At 37.8% G+C, this 24,149-nt stretch overlaps 1 protein-coding gene across 4 annotated transcripts in view; it reads left to right on the forward strand.

The window, feature by feature from the left end:
- The window catches only part of TPST1 (tyrosylprotein sulfotransferase 1), a 65,479-nt gene that overhangs the window by 34,014 nt on the left and 7,316 nt on the right, over positions 1–24,149 (forward strand). For all 4 annotated transcript variants that reach the window (XM_081132679.1, XM_081132677.1, XM_081132680.1 and 1 more), the window contains one exon: positions 11,001–11,199. In XM_081132679.1, coding sequence (XP_080988805.1) covers positions 11,001–11,199 — 199 coding nt within the window. The remainder of the gene's footprint in view (positions 1–11,000; positions 11,200–24,149) is intronic.

Here is a 24,149-nt window from a genome sequence, read left to right on the forward strand (position 1 = left end):
CTCGTGATAGAGCAGTGAACAAAAGAGACAAGAATTCCTGCCTCTGTGGAACAAATATTAAAGATGGGAGTGGGGCAGAATGTACACACACATTATATATGTTGCAGTGAGTTTACATTAAGTAGCTACTTTTCTCGTTTAGCCATAGTTTAGCCTTCAGCTACGCAGGTGAGAGTATTAGCCACATGGGCATAGGAGTTTGTGGATTCAGATTATGTTGTATAGGGTCTTGAAGACCATTGTAAGGACAATTTTAAAATAGTTTATCCCTGGCCGGTGTGGCTCAGTTGGTGTGGCTCAGTTGGTTGGGCACCGTCCCTTGCACCAAAGGGTTGCCCATTTTTACGTTCCTGGTCCAGGGCACGTGCCCCGGTTTCAGGCTCCATCCCCAGTAGGGGGCTTGCAGGAGGCAGCGCATCGATGTTTCTGTCTCTCCCTTTCCCTTCCTCTCTCTCTAAAAATGAATTGAAAAATCTTTAAAAAAATTTTAATGATTTTTAATAAGTCAAACACCCTTATAACTGTCACCCGTGTCAAGAAATTGAACTCTGCCGGTCAATCCAGAAGCCCTTCCATGTGTGCTCTCTCAAACTAAATCTCCTTTTCCCCGAATCTGTCCACTATTCTGGTACTTTCAGAAATCACTTCCTTATATTTCTTTATAGTTTTATCACCCAATTGTGCATCCCTATATACTATATTTTTACCCATTAAAAGTAATTTGATGTCTTTTGCCCAGCCAGGCGTGGCTCAGTGGTTGAGCGTCAACCTAGGATCCAGGAGATCATGGTTCGATTCCCAGTCAGGGCACATGCCCGGGTTGCGGGCTCGATCCCCCCATTGGGGGCGTGCAGGAGGCAGCTGATCAGTGACTCATCATTGATGTTTCTATCTCTCTCTCCCTTCCTCTCTCTGAATTCAATAAATATATATTTAAAAAATAATGATAATAATTTGATGTCTTTTAAGTTTCTTTTCATCTGTTTCTTTCTTTACCATATTCTTTAGTATTAGAAGAGTCTAGGTCATTTAGCCTATAAAGTTATTTACAACTGAACTGCTGACTGTCCAACATATTCTTCTGAATTCTGCACTTCATGCAAATTGGCAGCAGAATCTGGAGGATTAATCAGACCCAAGATCTGACTTGGCAAGGCTGCCTGTTACGTGTACTTTTCTTTCCTTTTGTGATTTTAGTAGGCACCCTCAGTGCCTGGCTTCATCAGTTAGTTGCCTCTTACAGAATTTAGATATTCTATTCTGGTTTCCTTTCTATATATTTTAGTTGGAAAACTTTTATAAAGCGGTACATCCCTGCATCTACTATTCGGTCACCCAGATTTGCAATTCACACAGGAAAAAGGGATGATAAATACTTGATTCTGATTCTTTATTTGGTAGTTTTCAAAATAATGAGCTGGTTCCTTATCATATCTTCCAAGAGACCAATCTGATGATTTTAGTCTGTTGTTATTTTTATTGAAATTCAAATTTCTCCATTTCTGGCCACTGGAAGATTCTTCAAATTGGCTGCTGCATACTTTTGCCATGACCATAGTAGGGTCTGATAATTTCCTTACTACCTGCTGTAACAAGATGTTATAGGCTCAGCTCAGCTCAGGGATCAGTCATCTCTTCAACGTGCCTTAGTTTCCCTTAGTGAAATATGGTATTTCAAGACCGCTATCTGGCCAGGATGCCCCAGTCCTTTTCCAGTGCCCCCTCATTCTTCTGGATGTCTGTAGCTCACTTTCTAGTACAGGGATTAGCAAACTATGGCTTGCCATCTGTTTTTGTATGGCCTGCGAGCCGGGAATGGTTTTTACAAATTTTTAAACTTGTGAAAATGAAGGAAGACGTGCAACAGAGACTGTGGCCTGAAAGCCTAAGATATTTGCTGTCTAGTCTTTTACAGAACGTTTGCTGACTTGCACGCTAGGAGATTCTTCAGAAAGTGTCTGTGGAAACAGTATCGCCTGCTTTCTAAATTTTGCTCCGTGCCCTTTACACCTTAAAGTCAGTGTTACTACACATACATTTTTTGGCTCAGTTTTCTTCTATATGTATATTAAATAGATTGTTCCATTTTCTTTTGGCAAAATGTGTTGATGTTGAAAAGTCTGATAATCTAGTTCTGATTTTTATTTTTCATTTGCTTGTTTATTTTCTCCTATAAGTCGCCTGCTCGTTTTGCCTAGATGCTCAAAGGACTTTTTCCTCTTTAAGGTCCCATCATTTTACTGGAATATGTCTTGATGTTGGTCATTATAAAGCAGACAGTCCCAGGTAGATCATGTACTCTGTCAGTATATACCTAAACAGTTTTTTAGAAGACTGTTTTCTTTGAATTTGGTTTCTGGGCCCTCCTCTGTTCCCTAACTTTGATTTTTATCCATCTTGAAACCCCCCTATTGTTCATATGCTTTTTTTTTTTTTTTTTTTTTTTTTTTTGAGTTTGTTTTGTTTTGTTTTTTGTTTCCTGGCCTTTCTTTAATATTTGGTCACTTTGACTTGAATCCATTTTATCTCTTTATTTGCTTTTTATTTTTAAAATGTTTCTTCTATTTCCACTTATTTTACATTAGAAAACATTTAAATCTTGGGAGACATTATTCCATTTTTAATTTCTTTTAAGAGTATGTTATATTTATTAACTCTTGTCTTCAAATTTATTCTTCATTTCTGAAATGATTTATTTTTTCTTTTATTTCTAATTTTTTCTTGAGTTCTGTTACTTCATTTCTGAGTTTTTGTAATTATGCCTTATGTTCTTCTTTCATGTCTTGTATCATTTTCTTAATATCTTTTAGCTTGTTTTAAAGTAGTAAGTTACAATTTTAATATTTTTTGTGGGCATGGGTTTTTGGCTGCTTTCCTTACCCATAGGAGTGTTATTCTTCTTGTTCTCTCTTTTGTTTTGTTTTATTCATTTTTTATATAAGTTTGTTGTAATTGATTTATAGAGACAGAGGAAGGGGGTGAGGGGAGAGAGAGAGAGAAAGGGAGGGAGGGAAGGAGGGAGGGACGGAGGGAGGGACATCTATTTGTTGTTCCACTTACTGATGCATTCATTGGTTGATTCTTGTATGCGCCCTGACTGGGGATCAAACTCAAAACCTTGACGTCTGGGGACAACACTCTAACCAACTGAGCTACCCGGCCAGGACCCACCCTCCCTCCCTCCCTCCCTCCCTCCCTCCCTCCCTCCCTCCCTCCCTCCCTTCCTCCCTCCCTCCCTCCCTCCCTTCCTTCCTTCCTTCCTTCCTTCCCCCTTTTCTTTTTTCTTTTCTTTTTTCTTTTCCTTTTCTTTTCTTTTCTTTTCTTTTCTTTTCCTTTTCTTTTCTTTTCCTTTTCTTTTCTTTTCTTTTCTTTTCTTTTCTTTTCTTTTCTTTTCTTTTCTTTTCTTTTCTTTTCTTTTCTTTTCTTTTCTTTTCTCTCTCTCTCCCTCTCTCCTTCCCTCTCCTTCTCCCTTTCTCTCTCTCTCTCTTTCCCTCCCTCCCTCCTCCCTCCCTCCCTCCCTCCCTCCCTCCCTCCCTCCCTCCCTCCCTCCCTCCCTCCCTTTTTTCTTTTTTCAAAATTTTAGGATACAAATTTCAGAGGGCATGCTCCTGTGGGAACACTGCTGACTGGTGTTAGAGTGAGGCCGAAGTGTTAAGCAGGGGCCAGGTCCTCAGGGGTCTCCATGTCCTGCTTGGAATTGGGGTTTTCCCCTGAAGGCAGGAGTGACTTGGTTCCTGTTTTATTTTAGGCAGGTCACAGTGGACAGCTGATGACTAATGGGTCCGGGGACTCTTTTTTTCTTATAATAACTTTGTATATGAGATTTGACCTTTACTTTTTGTTGCTTATTTGTGGATGAAAATAGTTTTCTTGAACATTTAGAAGGAAGAATGGTTCAGGATATTTTTATTAATTTCGCAGCTCTCCCTTTTCTGTTTTTTTTGTAAAGTATTAAATAATATGGTGGCTTGCTTTCTGAAATTTCCTTGCTCTATATATCCCTTCCTCAATTGTATCTGAACTTTCTCACTCCTTTGTCTCTGTCCCTATTCTGATTTTACACCAAGAAGTTTCTACAAAGTGTGGTGCCCTGTATCAGAAAGTAGCTTTGACTGGTTGGTTTCAGGAGCTCATGTTTCCCAGCCTTCCCTGACCCCTTTCAGACTTTACCAAGGGCCCCTCACACTCATCTTTTGGTTTGGGTGGAACCACTCCCAGTTCTCAGGACAGGTCTGCTGTGACTTTCAGGGCACAGCTGTCTTTCCAAAGCCCTGCTGCTGCTTCTCTTCCCACACAGCCATTCTATGCAGGTGTCATGGTTGTGTTGCTTGTCTCTACCCGCTTGAATTTTAGGGTTTGAGGGGCTACTTTGTCACAAAGTTTTGTTTTAAATGTTGTTCATGGGTTTTTAGTTTTGCTGCCTGGTTTCTTTGTTTTCAAGGGATGATTTGGTGAGATTAAAAAACTATTCTGTGGTTTCTCAGGTTCCCTCTCATTTTCAGGACTTAGACTTGAAATACCTGGGAGGCTTTGTAGGATTTTGAGCAGAGGAGTGACATGATCTGACTTGTGGTTTTAAAGGCTCTTATCTGGCTTATATACTGAGAGTAGACCACAGGATGTCAAGGAAGAAGGAGGGAGACTATTATAAGAATATTGTAGAAATTCAGGCAAGAGATCATGTTGGCTTGGACTGGGGAATGGCGGTGGAGTTAATGAGAAGTGATAATATTTGGATATATTTTGAGGTATAGTTGATAAGATTTTTTATGGATTTTATGTGAGGTATGACAGAAAGAGAATAGTCAAAAGACAGTTCCAACTTTATTTTGTTTTTTTCTGCACAGCCAGAAGAATGAAGTTGCTTTCAACCGAGATAGGAAGGGCTACGGAAATAATAGATTTGGGGGGTAAGATCAGGAGTTCAGTTTGGACTATGTTGAGCTTCAGATAAGTTATGAGACTTCTGAGTGACTCTTAGAAAATAAAAACCACACTTAGTCATATCACTCTCATTGTTAGCATGTTGGTATGATTCTATGCATATATATAGCATGCATATATGACACATTTTTACAAAATTAGATTTCTGTCTTGTGCACATTCTTAGATCCTTTTTCACAAGACATAACTGCGCATTTTCTAGAAGTGAAGTAATCTTTGAAAACATGACTTTTAGTGGTATTTCATCTTTAGTTTTACTGTAAAAAACTTAACCATATATGTCCTCTTATACACATTCCTTTTTGCATGTCCGTCCCAGTTCTGGTGCTTTAGTCCTGAGGATTTGGTTTCCTGTAGCTGCTGTGTATTGTAATTCACACCTGTGTTTGGCAGCTGGCCTGGTGTAGTGTTTGACTAAGACTCATAGAAGATCCATGCTTTTAAAATGAGTGTCTGGGAGGATTGTGTTCACCTCAGTCTTTCAGGGCCTTGGCATTGTCCCCATTCTCTGAGGAGGAGAACCTTCTACTAGGAATCTACAGTGGGAAGGAAACCTGGACACTTGCAACTGGGGGAGAACCTACAGATTCACAGGTGTCTTGCCTGCAGTGCTGTGCCTGGGTTGTAGGTTCTGAAATATACCAATCTGTCATATTTTAAGGTCCCAGGGAGACTTGAAGATACTAGAGTGGTAACTAGTTTATACCCTAGCACACTTCAGACCTAAGTGTTGGTTAATTTCTGGAAAGACCAAAGGAGTAAGAGAGATTTGATGAGCTCCCATCCAGCCTGCAGGTTGTTTTCTAAAAAAGAAAATCAGGCTTTCTGGAACAGGCTCATTTTTCTATAATCACTTTTGAACAGAGAATGGGGAACTTTTTCTGTAAAGGGCCAGATATTTTTGGCTTTATGAGCCACATGATTTCTGTCGTAACTGTGCAGCTCTGACGTTGCAGAACTAAAGCAACCGTAGACAGTGCAGAAACAAGCGGGGTTGGCTGTGTTCCAGTAAATCTTAACTTACAAATCAGGCAGCAGACCAGATTTGGGCCAGTTTGTCTCTGCCTGTTGGTGGTCATTATCCCCGGTTTCTGAGAATCAGTTTTCTTAGATCACAGAGCTACCAACGTCCAGGTCTGCATTATCCCTACGACACCTTCTACCTCTTAGAAAAAGGCAAACTGAATAACTAGAACCCATGGGAAAGGGGAAAGGGGAGCCCAAAGAGCTGACTTGGAACTAAGAAGCAACTCTTAAGAGTTTAAGAGCGGAAAATTTGTGTGGCTCACCAACAGACAGTGACCTGGAGGATTGCTTTTTATTTTCTATTTCATTTTTATTTTAGTTATGCATCCTTATAGATCAACAGATGTCTCTCTTGAACCTGATACATGCAAAGCAAACACTCCCCCCTCCCCTCCCCACCCAGGTAGCCTCAGTATATCCTTTTTGCCTGCACATACCCTTCTCCAAACGTACCAGGTTCTCTCGTGCGTGTGAAAGTTGATTTGGCCCTTCTGAGAGGAAGGAGGTCAGCTGAGACCCTTCCCCTCTTCACCAGATCCTACATTCCCTTAAGATACAGTCTTAGATCTAGGTTGACAATTTTTTTTTTTTTTTTCCTGTGAAAGGCTACATAGTAAAACTTTTAGGTTTGGGGAACCATCTGGTCTTTATCTCAACTCTTCAACTCTGTCATTGTCAATAAGAGTAGCCATAGACAGTATGTAAGCAAATGAACATGGCTGTGTTCCAATAAAATTTTATGATATTGAAGTTTGATGTCATATGATTTTGATGTGTTATAAAATATTATTCTTTTGGGTTTTTTTAGAAAACTAAAAATGTAAAAGCTATTCTTAGCTCAAAGGCCAGACAAAAAGAGGCAGTGGGACGATATTTGGCCTGTGACCCACAGATTGCTAACTCTTGCCTTAGCTTCTTGGTAATTTGCCCTGACTCATGTGTCCCTGCCCAGGAGAAGAATTAGCCTAGTTCTGTCACCTGCATTCTCATAATTTGGTTTCTAACCTTTGTCATTACATTCATCACGCTGTATATTAATCACATATATATTTTATCTATCTTACTGGACTCTGAGCTTCTTGAGAGGAGGGTTGTGGCCTAGTCAGTCATCTTTGCATCTTCAATATCTGACACATAGTGGGTATTAAAAAAATGTTTAATTTGAATTTTATGCTCAATAAATATAAAATGCCATTATTCCTATCTTAAAGAGAAGTACCTGATTGACATGCAGTAGGCTTTTCCAAGTTGTTCCCCTAAGGAGTCCATAGTAACTGCATTTGCTGCTAGTGGATCCTGTGACTCAGTGGTTATATAACAAAAGCCTTTCCAAATTCTTTCATTTTAGAGTTCTAACCCTTTCAGACAAGAGATGGTTGGACTTTATCTTTAAATCATTTCTTCAATCCTTATGGTAAATAGTGGCTTTCACTTATGAACCAGTGCTGTAATCTGGATGAAAAAATAATAATAGCTATTGTTTACTGAGCACATACTACACTCCAGTCTCTAATTTTTCTTTAGACCTTTGGTAACTTTGTGACCATCAGTTGACCTTTTTCTTTGTTCCCTACACCTGAAACAAAGCAAAGCAACAACATTATGTTTTTCCTCTATGCTCTCTATTGTAATGAATGATAATGCCATCCATTCAGTCCTTCAGGTCAAATATGAATTCATCTAGACTCCTTTCCCTTCTCCACGCATATCAAATTGGCCACTAAGCCTTATAAATGTCTCTTTTAAAAAAACCCCACACACTATAGAGATTTCCTTCTTTCTATCTCCATCTTATTTGCTCTAGTTGAAACTTTAATAATTTCTCAACACTTCCAATATATAATTGAACATCTACTGTTTTTTCTTACCCTGGTTGTCCCATCTTTCAGTGGACTCCTCCCATAGTTATTAGCATTGAATGCTGATAATGATATTCTGATCATATCACCCTTATAATTAAAACCCTTCTGTCACTCCCCAGCAGTGTCAAGATAAATCCAACTTCCCAATCATGACATATAAGACCTTATGTGTGACTCCAGTGCTTAACACACATGTGTTTCAGAAATCAGAAAGTTTTGGATTTTAGAAAGGTCATGTGATGTGCATAACACATTAGGCAACATCTTCTGTTGGTTCTGGATCAACACTCTGTAATCAAACACATTAATATTTCCTCATCAAAGAGTATGACTGTTTATACCAAGTAGAATAAAGACTACACTTGGATTCTGATAAGTTCAGGTCATGTTTTGCTGCTAAATGAGTTACATGAATATGTTTAGTTTTTAGAGTTTTATGGGTTTCAAAATTTGGAATAAGAGACTGTGGCCCTGTAGATATCCAGTGGTCTACTGGAGCTAGCCTGCCCCAGCTGCAGAAAGTTCATTTTGCACCTCTCTTCCCAACTCTGCAGTTGGTGACTTCATGTTGGTAGCTTGAAATCAGCCATGGTGGGAGTTTTTGCACTATGGACATCAGTAGATGCAACAAATCCTGGCCTTTTCTTCCCTGGAGAGCAGGTTGTTAAACATTACCAGCACAGCACTATATATGTATTATATGGATAGAACATCTGTATGTTTTTGCCATTGTGGCAAACCAACTTGCTCACTCTCCACAGGGCAAAAGGCCGAGGTCTTCAGGGAGGCCTAGAATGTAAAAATTAAGATAATCAATAGGATGGCAGTAGAGAGAAACTGGAGGGAAAATGGGAACTTTGGAGTTAGACAGACATGGGTTCAAATTCTAACCTCATTATTTCCAGGCTGTGTGATACCTTCTCATTTGAAAAATGGGGACTGATGCCCGGCTGGGCGTGGCTCAGCGGTTGAGCGTTGATCTGGGATCCAGGCGATCGGGGTTCGATTCCCGGTCAGGGCACATGCCTGGGTTGCGGGCTCGATCAATGACTCTCTCATCATTGATGTTTCTACCTCTCTCTCTCCCTCTCCTTTCCTCTCTCGGAAATCAATAAAGATATATTTAAAAAAAAAAAAGGGGACTGATAATATCTTTCTTTTGAGGTTGTTTTAAGGATTAAATGAGATATCATATGCAAAATACCTGACATAGAATGAACAGAAAATGTTATTCTGTGTGTACTGTAAACCTTTTTAAATTCTGGAGATGTTTATCCCTGTCTGCAGACACAGCTCTCACATTCTCTAACATTCCTAATGCAGCCACAGTAAATGCCATGCAGTGTGCACCGTGATATTGCCTAGTTATTTCATCTTGTGACAGTTGGTCTCCTTATAAAGATATGATCCTTGACTTTTCTTGAGCATATTTGTGCAACTAAATTTGTAGGGTTTTTATTTCATGAAAAGTTTTTAGTTATTTAATCAACATTTTTTTGAGTATCTATTTTATGTTCTGCTAGGTGCTGGTAATAGTGAGATTAATAAGACACAGACCCTTCTTATACTCTGGTGGAATGATAGATAGTTGGGCCTGAGAGCCAACTATTTAAATGCAGAAAAATTAGGAGGCTTTTGTAGTAGTCCAGGTAAGAAATGATGGTGACATGAATGAAGGTAGTAGCAGTAAGAATGGAGGAGAGATTGTTCTACTCAAAGATAAAGTCTGTTGAACTGGTCTTAGTTTCTCCCTGTCCATCCCAGATCCTGGCTTTGCCTTGTTGATAGGTGCTGTGCCATTTATCAAGATAAGATGTACATGAAAAGGAGTAGATTTTGAGCAGAAGATGATGGGTCCAGTTTTGGACCACCTTAGTTTCATGGCATGTGAGAGTATGTGAGTAGCATGACTATATAATTTATCATACAAATGAACAGTTATGAGAGTGAGTGAGATGTGCTATTAATAATTTAAGCTGGGCAGTAGGTATAAACTGGACCTGTCCTGGACAAGCCAGGACGTTTTTTCACAGGTAAAGAAAGTCAAGCAAAGGTCATTAGAGATGAAGTCATCCAAGGAAAATGTGTAGAGTGAAGAAAGCAGAGGGTTAAGAGGAGTCCGGGGGAAATTTTTAAGAGAGGAAAAAAGAATGTACCTATTGAGGCAGGAAGGAAACCTGGAGCTAGTGGCCTCACAGAATTCCAGGGAAGAACAATTCCATTTTCTCTTGTCTGTTGTTTTAGGCAGGGATCCCCTTTGAGGGATTTCTCATCAGATAGTGATGATCTGAAGTGAGAGGTCATATACTTAAAGAAAAAGGGTTTTTACCATTATTAGAAGACTGTTTGAATGACTTATGTATTATGATATAAAATTCTCTTAAGCACTTTTGTTTTATAGTCATTTGGCCAAAATCTGCTAATTCAGAACCAATTTGTATCTAGGTGTCATTTTATGTTATGTTTTTCCTAAGATTATGAGCTATTTAGTCAAATATAGTGAATATAATCACTATAAGCTTAAAGTGAATTTCTAGGTTAAAAAGTAGAACATATTTATTCTGTAATATTGAAAGTCATAAATGTAAACAGCACTTCTTTTTCTTCCTTAGAAAGTAGAGTTCTTCAGGAAGTCAACAGAAAGATAGAACAAATGAATATTTTGCATTCTTAATGGATCATGGTTTGCTGGTTTCCCGCCAGTATTTTATTATGAAATATTTCAAATGTACAAAGAATGGAAAGAATTACACTCATTATCTTATACAATTAAGATTTACTGTATTTGCTTTATCACATATCTGTCCACTAGTCATTCATCAGTGCATCTTACTTATTTTTGATGCATTTCAAATAAGTTGACTAGCTGGTTTTCTAAGTAGCCATATTTTTTTCTGAATGATGTAATTAAAATGTCAACACGTTTTGTGCAGATGGTATTGGCTGACCCTTTTTCCTATTTCTAGAAATCTGAGGTTTCCAATAATTACTGTCAAATTTAGAACATTAAAAAAATATCTAGTAAATAGTATTAAGCCTGATCAGTGCCTGCTTTGTAATGGAGACACTTATAATTTTTAAAGTTATCAAAAAATAATTTTCAGTGGTCTTTTAACACTATTTTTTGATATTCTAAATAAGTATTTATTCATATTATATTGTTTTCAGAGTGGAGAGATCAACAGACCAAGTCATCAAACCAGTCAATATGGCAGCTCTATCAAAATGGGTTGGGAAAATACCTCCAGATGTTTTACAAGACATGGCAGTGATCGCACCCATGCTTGCCAAACTCGGATATGACCCATATGCCAATCCACCCAACTACGGAAAACCCGATCCCAAAATCCTTGAAAACACTAGAAGGGTGAGTGAGGTTTTTAAAGTGAATTGAGAAAACTGGATATGGAATTTGAATCCTGAAAAGTTATTTTTTAATTTTTTTATTTTGTTTCTTGATTTTTTTTATGATCAGAATATTATTTTAAATTAGAAAAGTTCTATTTGTAGAATGCTTTATCATCATATGTCTTCCACTGCATATATTAAGGAAAACTGAGACTCTTCCCAGAACTATGGGGACAATTTTTAAATATATTTTGTATAGTTTCTAGGAATGGTGCTTACTGTTGAGATTTATACTCATAGCTGATTTACCACAAATTTGCGTAAATACCAGAATTCCTAGCAATCTCAATTCTAGTTTCTTTGAATCTAATGACTACTTTACTTTTAAACCTTTGTTTAGATGAAGCATGATTTCTTAATATTTGAAAACTAAACATTGGCTACATTAGAAGAATTATTAAACAGATGCAATAATTTACCCTCTGAGAAAAAGCTGCTAGTAAAGTGTAATTATAGCTTTTCCTTTTAATAAGTTGTGCTCACATCTTTATGAAATGTTTCAGAAAAGCTGAGAACTCGGAGCGCTAATTTGAATATACACCTCACCAGTTGAATCTACTTCAAATCAGACCTAACTGTATTCTTTTTCAAAAATTGTGGTAGCCCGGCCAGATGTGGCTCAGCGGTTGAGCATTGACCTAGGATCTAAGAGATCATGGTTCAATTCCAGTCAGGGCACATGCCTGGGTTTCAGGCTCGATCCCCAGCAGGGGGTATGCAGGAGGCAGCTGATCAATAATGACTCTCTCATCATTGATGTTTCTATTGCTCTATCTCCCTCTCCCTTCCTCTCTCTGAAATCAATAAAGATATATTGTTAAAAAAAAAAATTGTGGTAAAATATACATAATGAAAGGGTTCTCAGACCAAAGTCCAACTTGTACGTAGAGGCTTCCCCACAGCACCAAGCTGGTGTCTGAGAATGCAGTTAACTTCTGGCACCATCTGCCCAGAGGTAGAATCAGATTCCACAGGTAAACGGCTCATTTCCACAAGATCACCCTCCACTTCAGATACCAGTTGCAAGCCCAGGTTGTTCTGAACAGCTGCAAATCAGAGGTTCCCATGACCCTCCTCCTTGGGTTCAATTAATTTGCTAGAATGGCTCACAAAACTCAAGAAAACCTGTTTACTCACTTAGATTATGGATTTATTACTAAAGGCATTAAAGGGTAGGAATCAGTAGTTAGGTGAAAAGGTACATAGGGTGGGGTCCTGAATAAAGGAGCTTCTATCCTCATTGAGTTGAAGCCCAGCACATGGTAGCATTCTGATTCCCATAGGTGGAAACTCTCCAGAAAAGGTCTAAGAGCTGTCCTTTTGGGTTTTTATGGAGGTTTCATTACATAGTCATAATTGACTAGGTGTTTGGCCACTGGTGATGGATTCAACCTCAAACCCTTCTCCCCTCCCTGGAAATTGGGGTGTGATTGAAAGTTCCAAAACTCAAAACACATGGTTGGTTTCCACTGACAACCAGCCCCTACCCTGGGGTTGTGTGCAAAAGTCACCTTATTAACATAACAAGAGACACCATTGTTGCTCTCAGCACTTAGGATATTCCAAGAAATTGGGGAGCTGTAAGCCAGGAACTGTAGACGAGGGCCAAATATATATGAGAAATACATTTTGGTCATCTGAATGATATATATATGCACACACATGTCTTATAAATCACAATATTGCACATAACATAAAATTTACCATTTAACATTATACGTGTATATAGTTCAGTGGTATTAAGTACATTTGCAATGTTGTACAACTGTCACCACCATTCATCTCCAGAACTTTTTTCATCATTCTAAGCTGAAACTTCATACTCATTACCCATTCACCACAGTTCTACTTTCTGTCTCTAGGTGTATTGGAAACTACAATTTAAACAAGAAAACCATGTTACCTTAAATTCACTGATAGGTTATTTGATTTCAAGATTAAAATTCCTTGCCTGTCTCTGGCATTCTCTTGTTTATGTCAATGATCTCCCCTCCCAACAACCTTATAATATATCATCTCTTTATTCTGTCTTTCTTTTGATACCTTTAATTGATAAACAAATTTCTATTTTATGAGGTTAATTTCCAGTTTGGATTTTTTTCTCTTAGGCATCATTTTCACTTTCCTTTTTCAATGTGGCTATGTAGGAAGAGCTATCTTCTTGTAAACCATCATATAGAAAGGCAAACTTTTTATTTTTAAAATAATCTTTGTCTTTTGTTGTTGTTGTTGTTGTTAATCCTCACCTGAGGATATTTTTTAGAGAGAGTGAAAGGGAGGGAGGAGGAGAGCAAATGAGAGAGAGAGAGAGGGGGGGGGAGGGGGGATGTGAAAGAGACATATCGATTTGTTGCCTACTATACATGCTCCAACTGGGGCTGAGGACTGAACCTGCAACCCAGGTACATGCCCTTGACTGGGAATTGAACTTGAGACCCTTCAGTGCTCGGTTCAATGCTCTTACCACCAAGCCACATCGGCCAGGGCTCTTTTTTTGTTTTATAATTTTTATATATATGAACATTTTATTATAAAAATATAAGCTCAGTGTATAAAACTTATAAAATATAAGAGAATAAAATTCACCTATAATGTTACTATTACTGGACAGCCCCCTGAGTTGGAGGGGGAGGGCTGTCCCTTCCTCGGCTCTTGTCAATCTGGTAAGAAAGATTTCAGACAAATGATAGCAGCATTGTAACAGAGCAAGTAAATTTATTAAGGAAGCAAGGTAAGCAAATTTTTAAAATACACTTGGCATAAAGCATAGGTGAGCAGCCCAGCTGGTCCGAGCACCCTGCCTGGTGGAGGTTTAGGGGTTTTATACTTTTTTGTCTACAGGTTTCAAGGTTCCTCTGCTGAATATCTTGGGCAACAGGCTAGATTTCAAGGTCCTCCTTTTACTTCATTGTGGCTTTTCCCAGAATTTATGAGAATATCTTGTGATTTTATCTTGGCAAGTCCCAAGACTGCTGACCTCTTTGTTCAGTTGATGATGAGATAAATTCTCCCTTTTTTCCTCTTCCCCTCTTCCTGCCCTAACATCCCCTAAGTGATATTTGTTCTTGGGTTTAGCTGGCAAAAATGGCATTAATTAGGTCTTTGTTCTCTGTTTTCCCAAACCAGGGTGATTTAAGCTATGTATTTTCTGGTTAGGAAGGAAAGAGGTATTAACCATTAACACGATCTTGGGATTAACAAGCTGGCTGCAAGCTGCCCAAACTGTTTGGCCTTGTTTAATTTTCTTGCCTCAGTTTCTCCATTCTATTTGTGCAGGAATTTTCCTGGCTTCTTACTCTCCCACCACATTACCACTCATACATGTACCATTTTTTTTTTAATCTTCACCCAAGGATATTTTTTCCATTGCTTTTCAGAGAGAGTGGGGTGGGGGGAGGGGAGAGAAACATCGATATGAAAGAGACACATCAATTGTTTGCCTCCCACTCGCTCACTGACCGGGGCTGGGGATTGAGCTTGCAACCAAGATACATGCCCTTAGCTGGAATCAAACCCAGGACCCTTCAGTCCAAGGCTGATGCTCTAACCACTGAGCAAAACTGGCTAGGACCATACACATACTATTTTAAATATTTTGATGGCTTCCCTTTTCTACATGTTGTTAAAGAAAGATAAGATTACATATTTTACAACCTTACCTTTACACACATGTGATTTTGTATCCAAGCCTTTCCTCTTAATATTTATGAGCACTTTCCCATTGTACACATGCTTTTTAAACATAAATTTTCATGGTTATGTAATATATCATTGCATGAGTTGTCTTAAGTCCTTTAGAAATACAGTGAATGAATGAGCAAATAAAATGTTTCCCTGGTATGTGTTCTATAATTCATTTTACCATTTTTCTTTTGTTATTTACAATTTCTCTTTGACAAATTGTGCTACAATGAACATCTTTCCACATACTACATTTTAGTTGTTTTGGTTTTATTTTTTAAGGTTAGACCAGTGAAAGTTAGACCTGGAATTTTATAAACCAGGTCAAAGTACTTAATATTTTTAAGGTGTTTGATATATGTTGATAAATTTTTTAAATCTTTTGAATTAACTGCATAATATAGGTGATTTTATTTTAGATTTTTGCTAATTTTAATAGGTATCATTGATTAATGTAATTGAACACTTTCTAGTTTTACCTATATGTATATATTCTTTTATGAACTGTATCTTAAGTTTTAAAAAAATTTTACATGTGCTAAAGTTTTGCGAACTACATTCTGTTAAATATGAATTACACATCAGTCTAGCATCCATTATCATAGTGCTTGACAATCTCTTGGTAATTGATAATTCATAGCTTTTTTCCTTTATACAATACTGAAATGGTTTTTATAAACCAAGGTGCATGTACAAGTGATATTTAGAGGTTTCCCAGGCAATAGACATTATAGCTTTCCTACATTCAAGTTGGCTGGCTAGATTATTCTTGGCTTGCTTGAGCGGTAGTTTGGGAAGAATGCTGTGGCTTGAATCCATGTGACTAGGAATTTGTTTCATACACATCTGTAGCTTTTGAAAGGGTTTCCAAATGCACACTGGAAAGAAAAACCTTCCCCTCTTCTCAACTCCATCTATCTATAAAGTGACAAATAATTTTGAGGGGAAAAGAGATAAAGTGTGAACCATAATTGCATTTTTGAGCACTTTGTGATAATGCATACAAGCTGACATTCTTGTTTTGTGGGTTTGGATTTCATAGCCCTTCTTGCATTCCAAACCCTGTGTGTTTTCAAAGCTTTTTTTGCGTGTAAAAACTCAGATGCTAAACTATATAGCATTGTTGATCATGAAGTTTCATAAAGTAATGCTTAAAAAGTGATCTTCAATTGTCAGGTGTGACATGAGACAGGCTCCAGAGAAAGAAGGTAGCTGAGGAGATTGTTCCCTTTATTTATGGGCTGGAGTGGGAATAAATTCATTTTTTGACTGGGAATATAGAGTCCAAAGTCCCAGGCCTATACATGCTGGTTTTTGTACAGTTCTGGGTAGTCTAGAAGTATTGGTGTCTAAGTCAGCATATTTTGGGAACGTATTGCCCAGTTCTGAGTAAAATCATGTGCTTCATGGTTACTGTGACTCAGATGGTAAGTTGGAAATGAAATGCTAACACATTCCATGCTCTTTCCCACCATGGTCTCGAATTGTAGCACATTTCAGTAAATAGTGCCCTGTAGGCTGCATCTTTAGCTTTCTCCCTCCCCCTTAGGTTTTTCATATTTTTAGGCTACAGACCTATTTGAGAGTCCAATGAAACCTGTGGATCTCCACCTCAGAAATACACACACACATGTATACATGAAATTTTACACACAATTTCAGTGGATTCATAGTCTCCTCAGTCAAGCTGATCTCAGCTTGATTACAACCTATTTGCTGATGATCATAAATCTTTCTCTCTCAGTGGTTCTCTTTCCTGAGCCCCAGGCTCATAATTTCCAACTGCTTTCTGTATATCTCCACCTGGCTGTTCATGAGGACTTCAAACAATGTCCAAAATTGAACTTATTGCCCAAACTTGTTCCCTGATAGGCAGAAGCTAGATGGTAGGAACGTATAGTGGGGATTGGATAAGGCTGTGCTCATCTGCATTTGCATGGTCTCTGAGCAATGAGCAGATAGGAGGAGCAGAGTCCTTAAAATATTTGGAGCAAACATTGACATAATTTCAACTTCAGATAAAACATCTGAACACTTCAATAAGGAAATATAGGACCAATAACAACAACAACAACAAAATCTAAAAAAACTTTACAAACCTCAGGCAAAACTGGTAAAGACAAACAACATGTAAAAATAACCAATATAAACGAAACAGGAATCATCATCGCAGGAATTTAAAAGGTAATCTAGCAAATGGTGTGTCAAGTTTCCTTATCACCCTAAATAACCTATTTTAGTTTTGTTGATTCTATTTTTTCTATTTTCTATTCATTAATTTCTGCTCTAATCTTTATTATCTCCTTTCTTCTGCTGTCTTTGTGTATAGTTTTCTGTGCTTTTCCCAGTTCCTCAAGGTGTTATGTTTTATTGTTTGTTATTGTTTTTATTATTTATTTTAAACCTCACTGGAGGATATTTTTTCCATTGCTTTTCAGGGAGAGTGGAAGGGAGGGAGGGAGAGAGAGAGAGAGAGAGAAACATCAATGTGAGAGAGAGACATCAATTGGTTGCCTCCCACACATGGCCCGACCAGGGCCGGGGATCGAGCCTGCAACTGAGGTTCGTGCCCTTGGCTGGAATCAAACCTGGGACCCTTCAGTCCACAGGCCGATGCTCTAACCACTGAGCAAAACCGTCTAGGGCCAAGGTGTTATGTTTTATTTATTTATTTTTATTATTATGATGATTTAAAATATGTCTTTATTGATTTCAGAGAGAAGAATGGAGAGGGAGAGAGAAAGATAGGAACATCAATGATGAGAGAGCCATTGATCGGCTGCCTCCTGCTGGGAATCAAGCCCGCAGCCCGGGCATGTGCCCTGACTGGGAACTGAACCATGATCTCCTGGATCCTAGGTTGATGCTCAAACATTGAGCCACTCCTGCCGGGCAAGGTGTTACATTTTAGATCTTTCATTTTTAATATTGAAACATACAGGTAAATTTCCCTCTTATATGGCTTTTGCTGCATCTTATATGTTTTGGTACATTGTGGGGTTTTTTCATTCATCTCAAAGTATTTTCTAATTTCCCTAGTGGTTTCTTCTTTGGTTAAGAGTGTGTTGTTTAATTTTCACATATTTGAAAATTATCCAGTTTTCCTTCTGTTATTAATTTCTAGTTTTATCCTGTTGTGGTTGGAGAAGCTACTTTGTGTGGTTTAAATTATTTAAAATGTACTGAAAATTATTTTATGGCCTAATATATGCTCTGTGCTGGAAAATGTTCCATGTGCTCTTGAGAAGAATGTGCTATTCCTGGGGGGTGTTCTGTATCAGTCTCTTAGGTCTCAGTAGTTTATACAAACTACTCATTAGTGTAGATTTTGTTCTGTAAGTTTTAGTGACCTTCACTATTGTTATTTTTATATATGTCTTTTGAATCTGCAGTAAAATATGAATGTATGGGGGAAACAAATGTGATTTAATGAACATTACTGTTTAATGGACTAAGTAAACACTTGAAAATTAGTTTCTCAACTTCTTTAGTCAGCGAGGGTATGAGGTCCGGGAGACAAGAATTCTCAGTTAAGTGATAAATTAAGCAAACTGCTTTACTGCTTTGTAATCACAAACCACCCGAAACTAATAATTGAAGACACAGAGATTAGTCAGTGTTACCGGGCCCTCATCCTGGGGAGATGATAATGGTAGCTATGATTGATTGGCCACCTTGGATGTGCCAGGAACAGCGCTGGTTAGTGCCTTGTCTGCATTTACATATTTGTTCTCACAGTCAGTCTGTGAGTATCGCCTCGTTCTATAAAGAAGGACGCTGGGGTTCAGCCTGATGACATAACCTGGCCACGGTCACCCATGTCATCAGTGGCGAAGCTGGTTTTCTACCGCAAACCTTTCTGGCCGCACAGCTTTGGCTCTTAACTCTTTACAGTGTAATAGTCTAGTAATTAATTTAGCAGAAGCTTATTGAGTACCTACTAGGGCCCCACCTCAGATGAGCGGAGGAGCAATGAAATATAGTGCTTACTACTAAGGTACCATTAGTATCATTGGGTAGAGAGGCGTGGAAAAAAATAATTCCAAAACCAAAGTGATTGGTGCTGTGAAAGGTTAACCAAATTCTCTGGGAGATAAACTTTAATTCATTTTGGGACTTCACAGCAGTGCTAATATTTTAGCTGAGTTTTGAGAGTTAAATAGGGGTTTGCTAGACAAGAGAAGGTTCAGAAGGGGAATTTTAATTAAAGGGAACAGTTGATGAAAAGGTAGGAGAGCGTGAAGCTCTGTTGGGAATGTTTGGAGATCTGACAGGAAGTCGTAGGAGAAAAAGCGGGGCAGGGCAGGTGGGGCGAAAGGTCAGAAAGGCCTTGGGTAGCTAGCCTTGGACTTAGAGCTTAGGCATGAGAGAGCCATAGCAAGGCCGTGACATGCAAACAGAGAAGATGAATTGTTCAAATAATTTAATTAAATCACTCACTCAACAATGAAGAGACTTATTGATGTGCAAGGCCCCTATGTTCACACTTACAGGTCTCAATAAAAGGCCCCTTTTGAAAACACAGAAATAAATGGATGATACATCAGTGGTGCATGTTCATTTTCTCTGTTCCTGGTACCAGGCTGGCATTTGGCCAGGACTGAGGTGGATTTCCTCATAATTTGGATTGAGAGATGACTCCTTTACATATTTATTGAGACCTGTAAGTAACTCTTTAACTATTATAGATAATCTAAATTAAACTCTTAAATTATAAAATAATATACAATGATAAGTGCAATATTGTTGATATAATAAGGAAAGATAGTTCCCATTAGCTAAAACTCAGTGACCAGTGACCTCATAATCGATAAATTATTTCTTAGAGTTTCTGTTTAACACAGTCATAACATTACTACTCCCCCAGAGCATTTTCTACTTTGTTTTATAATTTTTTCCAAATTGGGTTAAAAAAGATACAGATTTCAGAATTTTTTTAATTCTGCATTTCAGTTTGGGGTACTTTTGAGCAGCAACTTGATGGTATATATTGAGATCTGTTATGGAGCCTCTAGCATTCTCTGGGAAATAATTGTTTTATAGAGAAAGAAAAGAGTAATGAAGATGGAAATGTTAACTCTTCACTGATGGAAGCATGGTCTAGTCTAGTCGTTCTCCAATTTTTTGGCATCAGGACCAAAATTATTAAAAATTATCAAAGACTCCAAAGAGCTTTCGTTTACATGCATTATATTTATATCAGTGTTTACTGTATTCAAAGTTAAAACTGGAAAAATTTTTAATATTTTAAATAAATTTAGAAATAATAAGAAGCCCATTGTATATGAACAGAATGTAGCATATTTTCATGAAAAGTTACTTTCTATAACAGAAAGAATCCAAAGAGTGTTTTACATTTTTGTAAAGTCTCTTTGCTGTCTAGTTTGATACATGCATTCACATGCCTGCTTTTCATTCAGTCTGTTGCAATATCACATGTCAGATAGTCTCTGTAAAACCCTACTGTGGCACTAAAGACAGAATTAGTGTTCACTTTATGAAATCCCTGAAGGGGTTTCAGAACCAGTTTGAGAATCTCTGGTTATTTTTAAGTAACCACAAAATTGTTAGTGCATTCTAGATGAAAGGGGAGGTCTGATAGGCATCAGTAGTTCTTTTCTGACTTAGAATTAAGCAAAAGAGAATAATTTTTAAAGCTATATAATGTTTTTATCAAAAATAATCTAAAATTATTGATTTATTTTATTTCCAAGAAGAGGACTGAAAAGAATGAGGGACAGTGTTCTATTAAGGAATGTCACATGTAATCCTGAAGGTTCAGCAGCTCCAAAATCAGGGAAGTCCCAACAGAGTCACTTTTTCTGCCTCTCTGTGCTCAATGTGTCCTGTAAATTTGCCTTAGATACTCTTCTCAGTCCTTAATCTGTAAAAATGGAGATCATTATGGAAAGATCTCATGCATTTCTTTCTTTTTTCAGCTGACTTTCTACTCGTTCCTGCATCCAAGATGCAAAGATGATTAATCCTCTGCCCCTTCCCTTAAGAAGTATGGTGAAGATAGATTTGCAGTTAACTGTTTCTAGTTCACAGCTACTACACATTCCCAGTTCAACTCACATTCCAGTCTGTCTTGTCCAACTTCACCCAAAAGGCAACACACAGAAACATTTATTTTCTTAAAAACATTGTTTCAGTAGACCATCATGCTTCTGAGCCAATTAATATTTTTTCTTCTTAATATAGGGCATGTAACATTTATCCATTTGTTTCTGGACAGCACAAGACTATTGAACTCTCCAGGAACCCAGTTGGAGATCTGCAAAGCTGCCAACATATTTTTAGACAAATGAGAATATGTAAACATACATGTTATCAGCTGTTTCATATTTGTGTTTTAGAGATAATGAGTCTCTAGGGGGCCACAAGAGCCAAGTGGGATCAAAGATGTAAATTTCAAAATCTGGATTCCTTTCTGTATTACCATATCTAGCTGGTGTTTGTTTTCTCTGCTAGAGAAAGGATGTGAAACTATCAAGTCATAATTTCTTAAGGGGGAATGATTAATATATTATTAAAAACAACAAATTACATTGCAAAATAAATAACAGGCCAAAGATGAATCAGTTATGAAAGTTTGTCATTAACTAAGGATTATGATTAATCCATTTTTGTTCACTTGAGTACAACTGGAAAGAGGAAGGAAGGGAGGATTATATTACAGAGTTTACAGTGAGTTTACAGAAGGAAGGGGGAGGTGTAAGTTAGATTTGAGTTTACAGTGAAACTCAAGTTCACAGCCAGGGGTTGTGAGACTAATCTTTTAGCCTTTGAAATATATATATATACACACATATACATATACACGTACATATACACACACACATAAAAATATATATGCATATACATATATATATATATATATGTTTAACACATAGTATAATCATTAGTACATGTTTCTGGAAATTGTTTAAAATTTTTTTATTTTGAAAGAATGCTTTGAGTTAGATCAAGGATTGGCACTTACAGCCTGGAGGCCAAATCTGGCCTGCCACCTGTTTTGGAAATAAAGTTTTATTAGAACATACTCTGCTTATTTATGGACTTTTTGCAATGTCTGCTTTTGTACTACAGCAGCATTGTGTAGTTGGAAAAGCAACTGTAGGGCCCTGGCTGGTGTAGCTCAGTGGCTGGAGCATTGGCTCTTACACCAAAAAGGTCAAGGGTTTGATTTCCTTCCTGGTCAAGGGCACATACCTGGGTTGCAGATTTGATCCCCTCGGGCGAGTGTGGGAGGCAACCAGTCTATGTGTTGATGTGTCTCTCAGTCTCTCTTTCTCTCCCTACCTCCATCCTACTACTCTCTCTAAAAATCAATAAAAAAAATATCCTCTGGTGAGGATTAACAGAACAAAAAAAAAGTGACTGTAGGGCCCACAAAGCCTAAAATACTTGCTCTCTGGCCTTTCACAGAGTAGGCTGCCAACCCCTAAGTTTAATCCTAAATTTTAGCCCATTTGTAAATTATACGGTTCTTATACTCCAATGAGCATTGTAAAGTTAATATATTGTCGTATTGAAAATTTTTTTGGATCTCCTTGATTTTTCCCAACTTTTTCATACTTACAGAAAAATTTGAAGACCATCTGTATCCCTTTAACAGAATTCATTAGCTGTTGGAATTTTGCCATATTTGCCTCATCTGTTCATCTGTCTCTCTGTATGAGCATATACACAGATGTTTTGCTGCGGCTGCTATTGAATTATTTGCAAGTTGTAAATATGATGCTTCTTCAGCACACATCTCTAAGAATAAGAACATCTCCCTAAAACCCAGTTTTAAAATTTAAAGGCACATGTACAGCTTTCTGCTTGTGTGTAAAGGCTATACAACTTTCATTTCTATAGCACTTTGTGCGTCCCCATGCTCCTGTTTGTAAACTGTAAAGGTTCTAAGTATAATGCATTAGTTATTTATTGCTTACACATGGCAGACTGAGTATGCCCGCCCCCCCCCCCAAAGATTTCCATGTTCCAATCCCCGGAATCTGTGAATTTGTTACGTGATATGGCAGAGGGGACTTTGCAGATGTGATTAAGGAATTTAAAATGAAATTATCCAGCATTATCTGGCTGGGCCCAATGTGCTCACAAGGATCTTCATGAGAGAGAGGCACATGCCTGGGTTGTGGGTTTGATTCTCAGTTGGGGTGTGTATGGGACGCAACCAATTGATGTTTTTCTCTCTCCCCCTCTCTAAGATCAATAAAAATCAATAAATGAAAGCATTCTAGAAAAAAGTAAAGGAACGAATAAAGATATACTATGATAATACTAATAAAAGAAAGAAAAAGGAGAAGCTTTCAAACCAAGTAAAAGACTTGAAGAGAATGAAAAGACAGGCCACAGACTGGGAGAAAAATCTGTGCAAAATACGTAACCGATAAAGGACCGGCATTCAAAATTTGCAAAGAATTCTTAAAACTCAAAATTAAGAAACAACCCAATTAAAAAATGGGCTAAAGATCTGAACAGACATCTTGCCAAAGAAAATATACCAGTGGCAACTAAGCATATGAAAAAGTGCTCAATCATATGTCATTAGGAAAATGCAAATTAAAATAACAAAGAGATACCACCATACACCTATTATAGTGGCCAAAATTTAGAACACAGACACCACCTTATTGTCAGGATGTGGAGCAGGGGGAACTGTCATGCACTGCAGAATGATACTTGGAAGACAGCTTGGAGAGTTTTTTGTTTGTTTTGTTTTAATTTAAAAAAAATCTATCTTTATTATTGAAAATATTACAGATATCCCCCCTTTTTTCCTCATTGAGCTCCTCCACCCCACACTCGACTCCCCCCCCCCCCCAGGCCTTCACCACATTATTGTCTGTGACCATGGGTTATGCATATATGCATATAAGTTCTCTGATTAATCTCTCCCCCCACCCCCTCCGACCCCCACCTTCCCTCTGAGATCCCTCAGTTGTTCCATGCTTCTACTTCTCTGGATCTGTTTTGTTCATCAATTTATTTTGTTCATTATATTCCACATATGAGTGAGATCATGTGGTACTTGTCTTTCTCTGACTGGCTTATTTCACTTAGCATTATACTCTCGAGTTTGGAGGATTTTTTATAAAACTAAACATACTCTTATACAATCCAGCACTCACACCCCTTGGTATTTACCCAAATGAATTGAAAACTTACGTTCACACAAAACCTGTACACAAATGTTTATAGCAGCTTTATTCATGA

This window comes from Miniopterus schreibersii (genome assembly GCF_964146895.1).
Source record: "Miniopterus schreibersii genome assembly, chromosome: 3".
Classification (NCBI taxonomy): domain Eukaryota; kingdom Metazoa; phylum Chordata; class Mammalia; order Chiroptera; family Miniopteridae; genus Miniopterus; species Miniopterus schreibersii.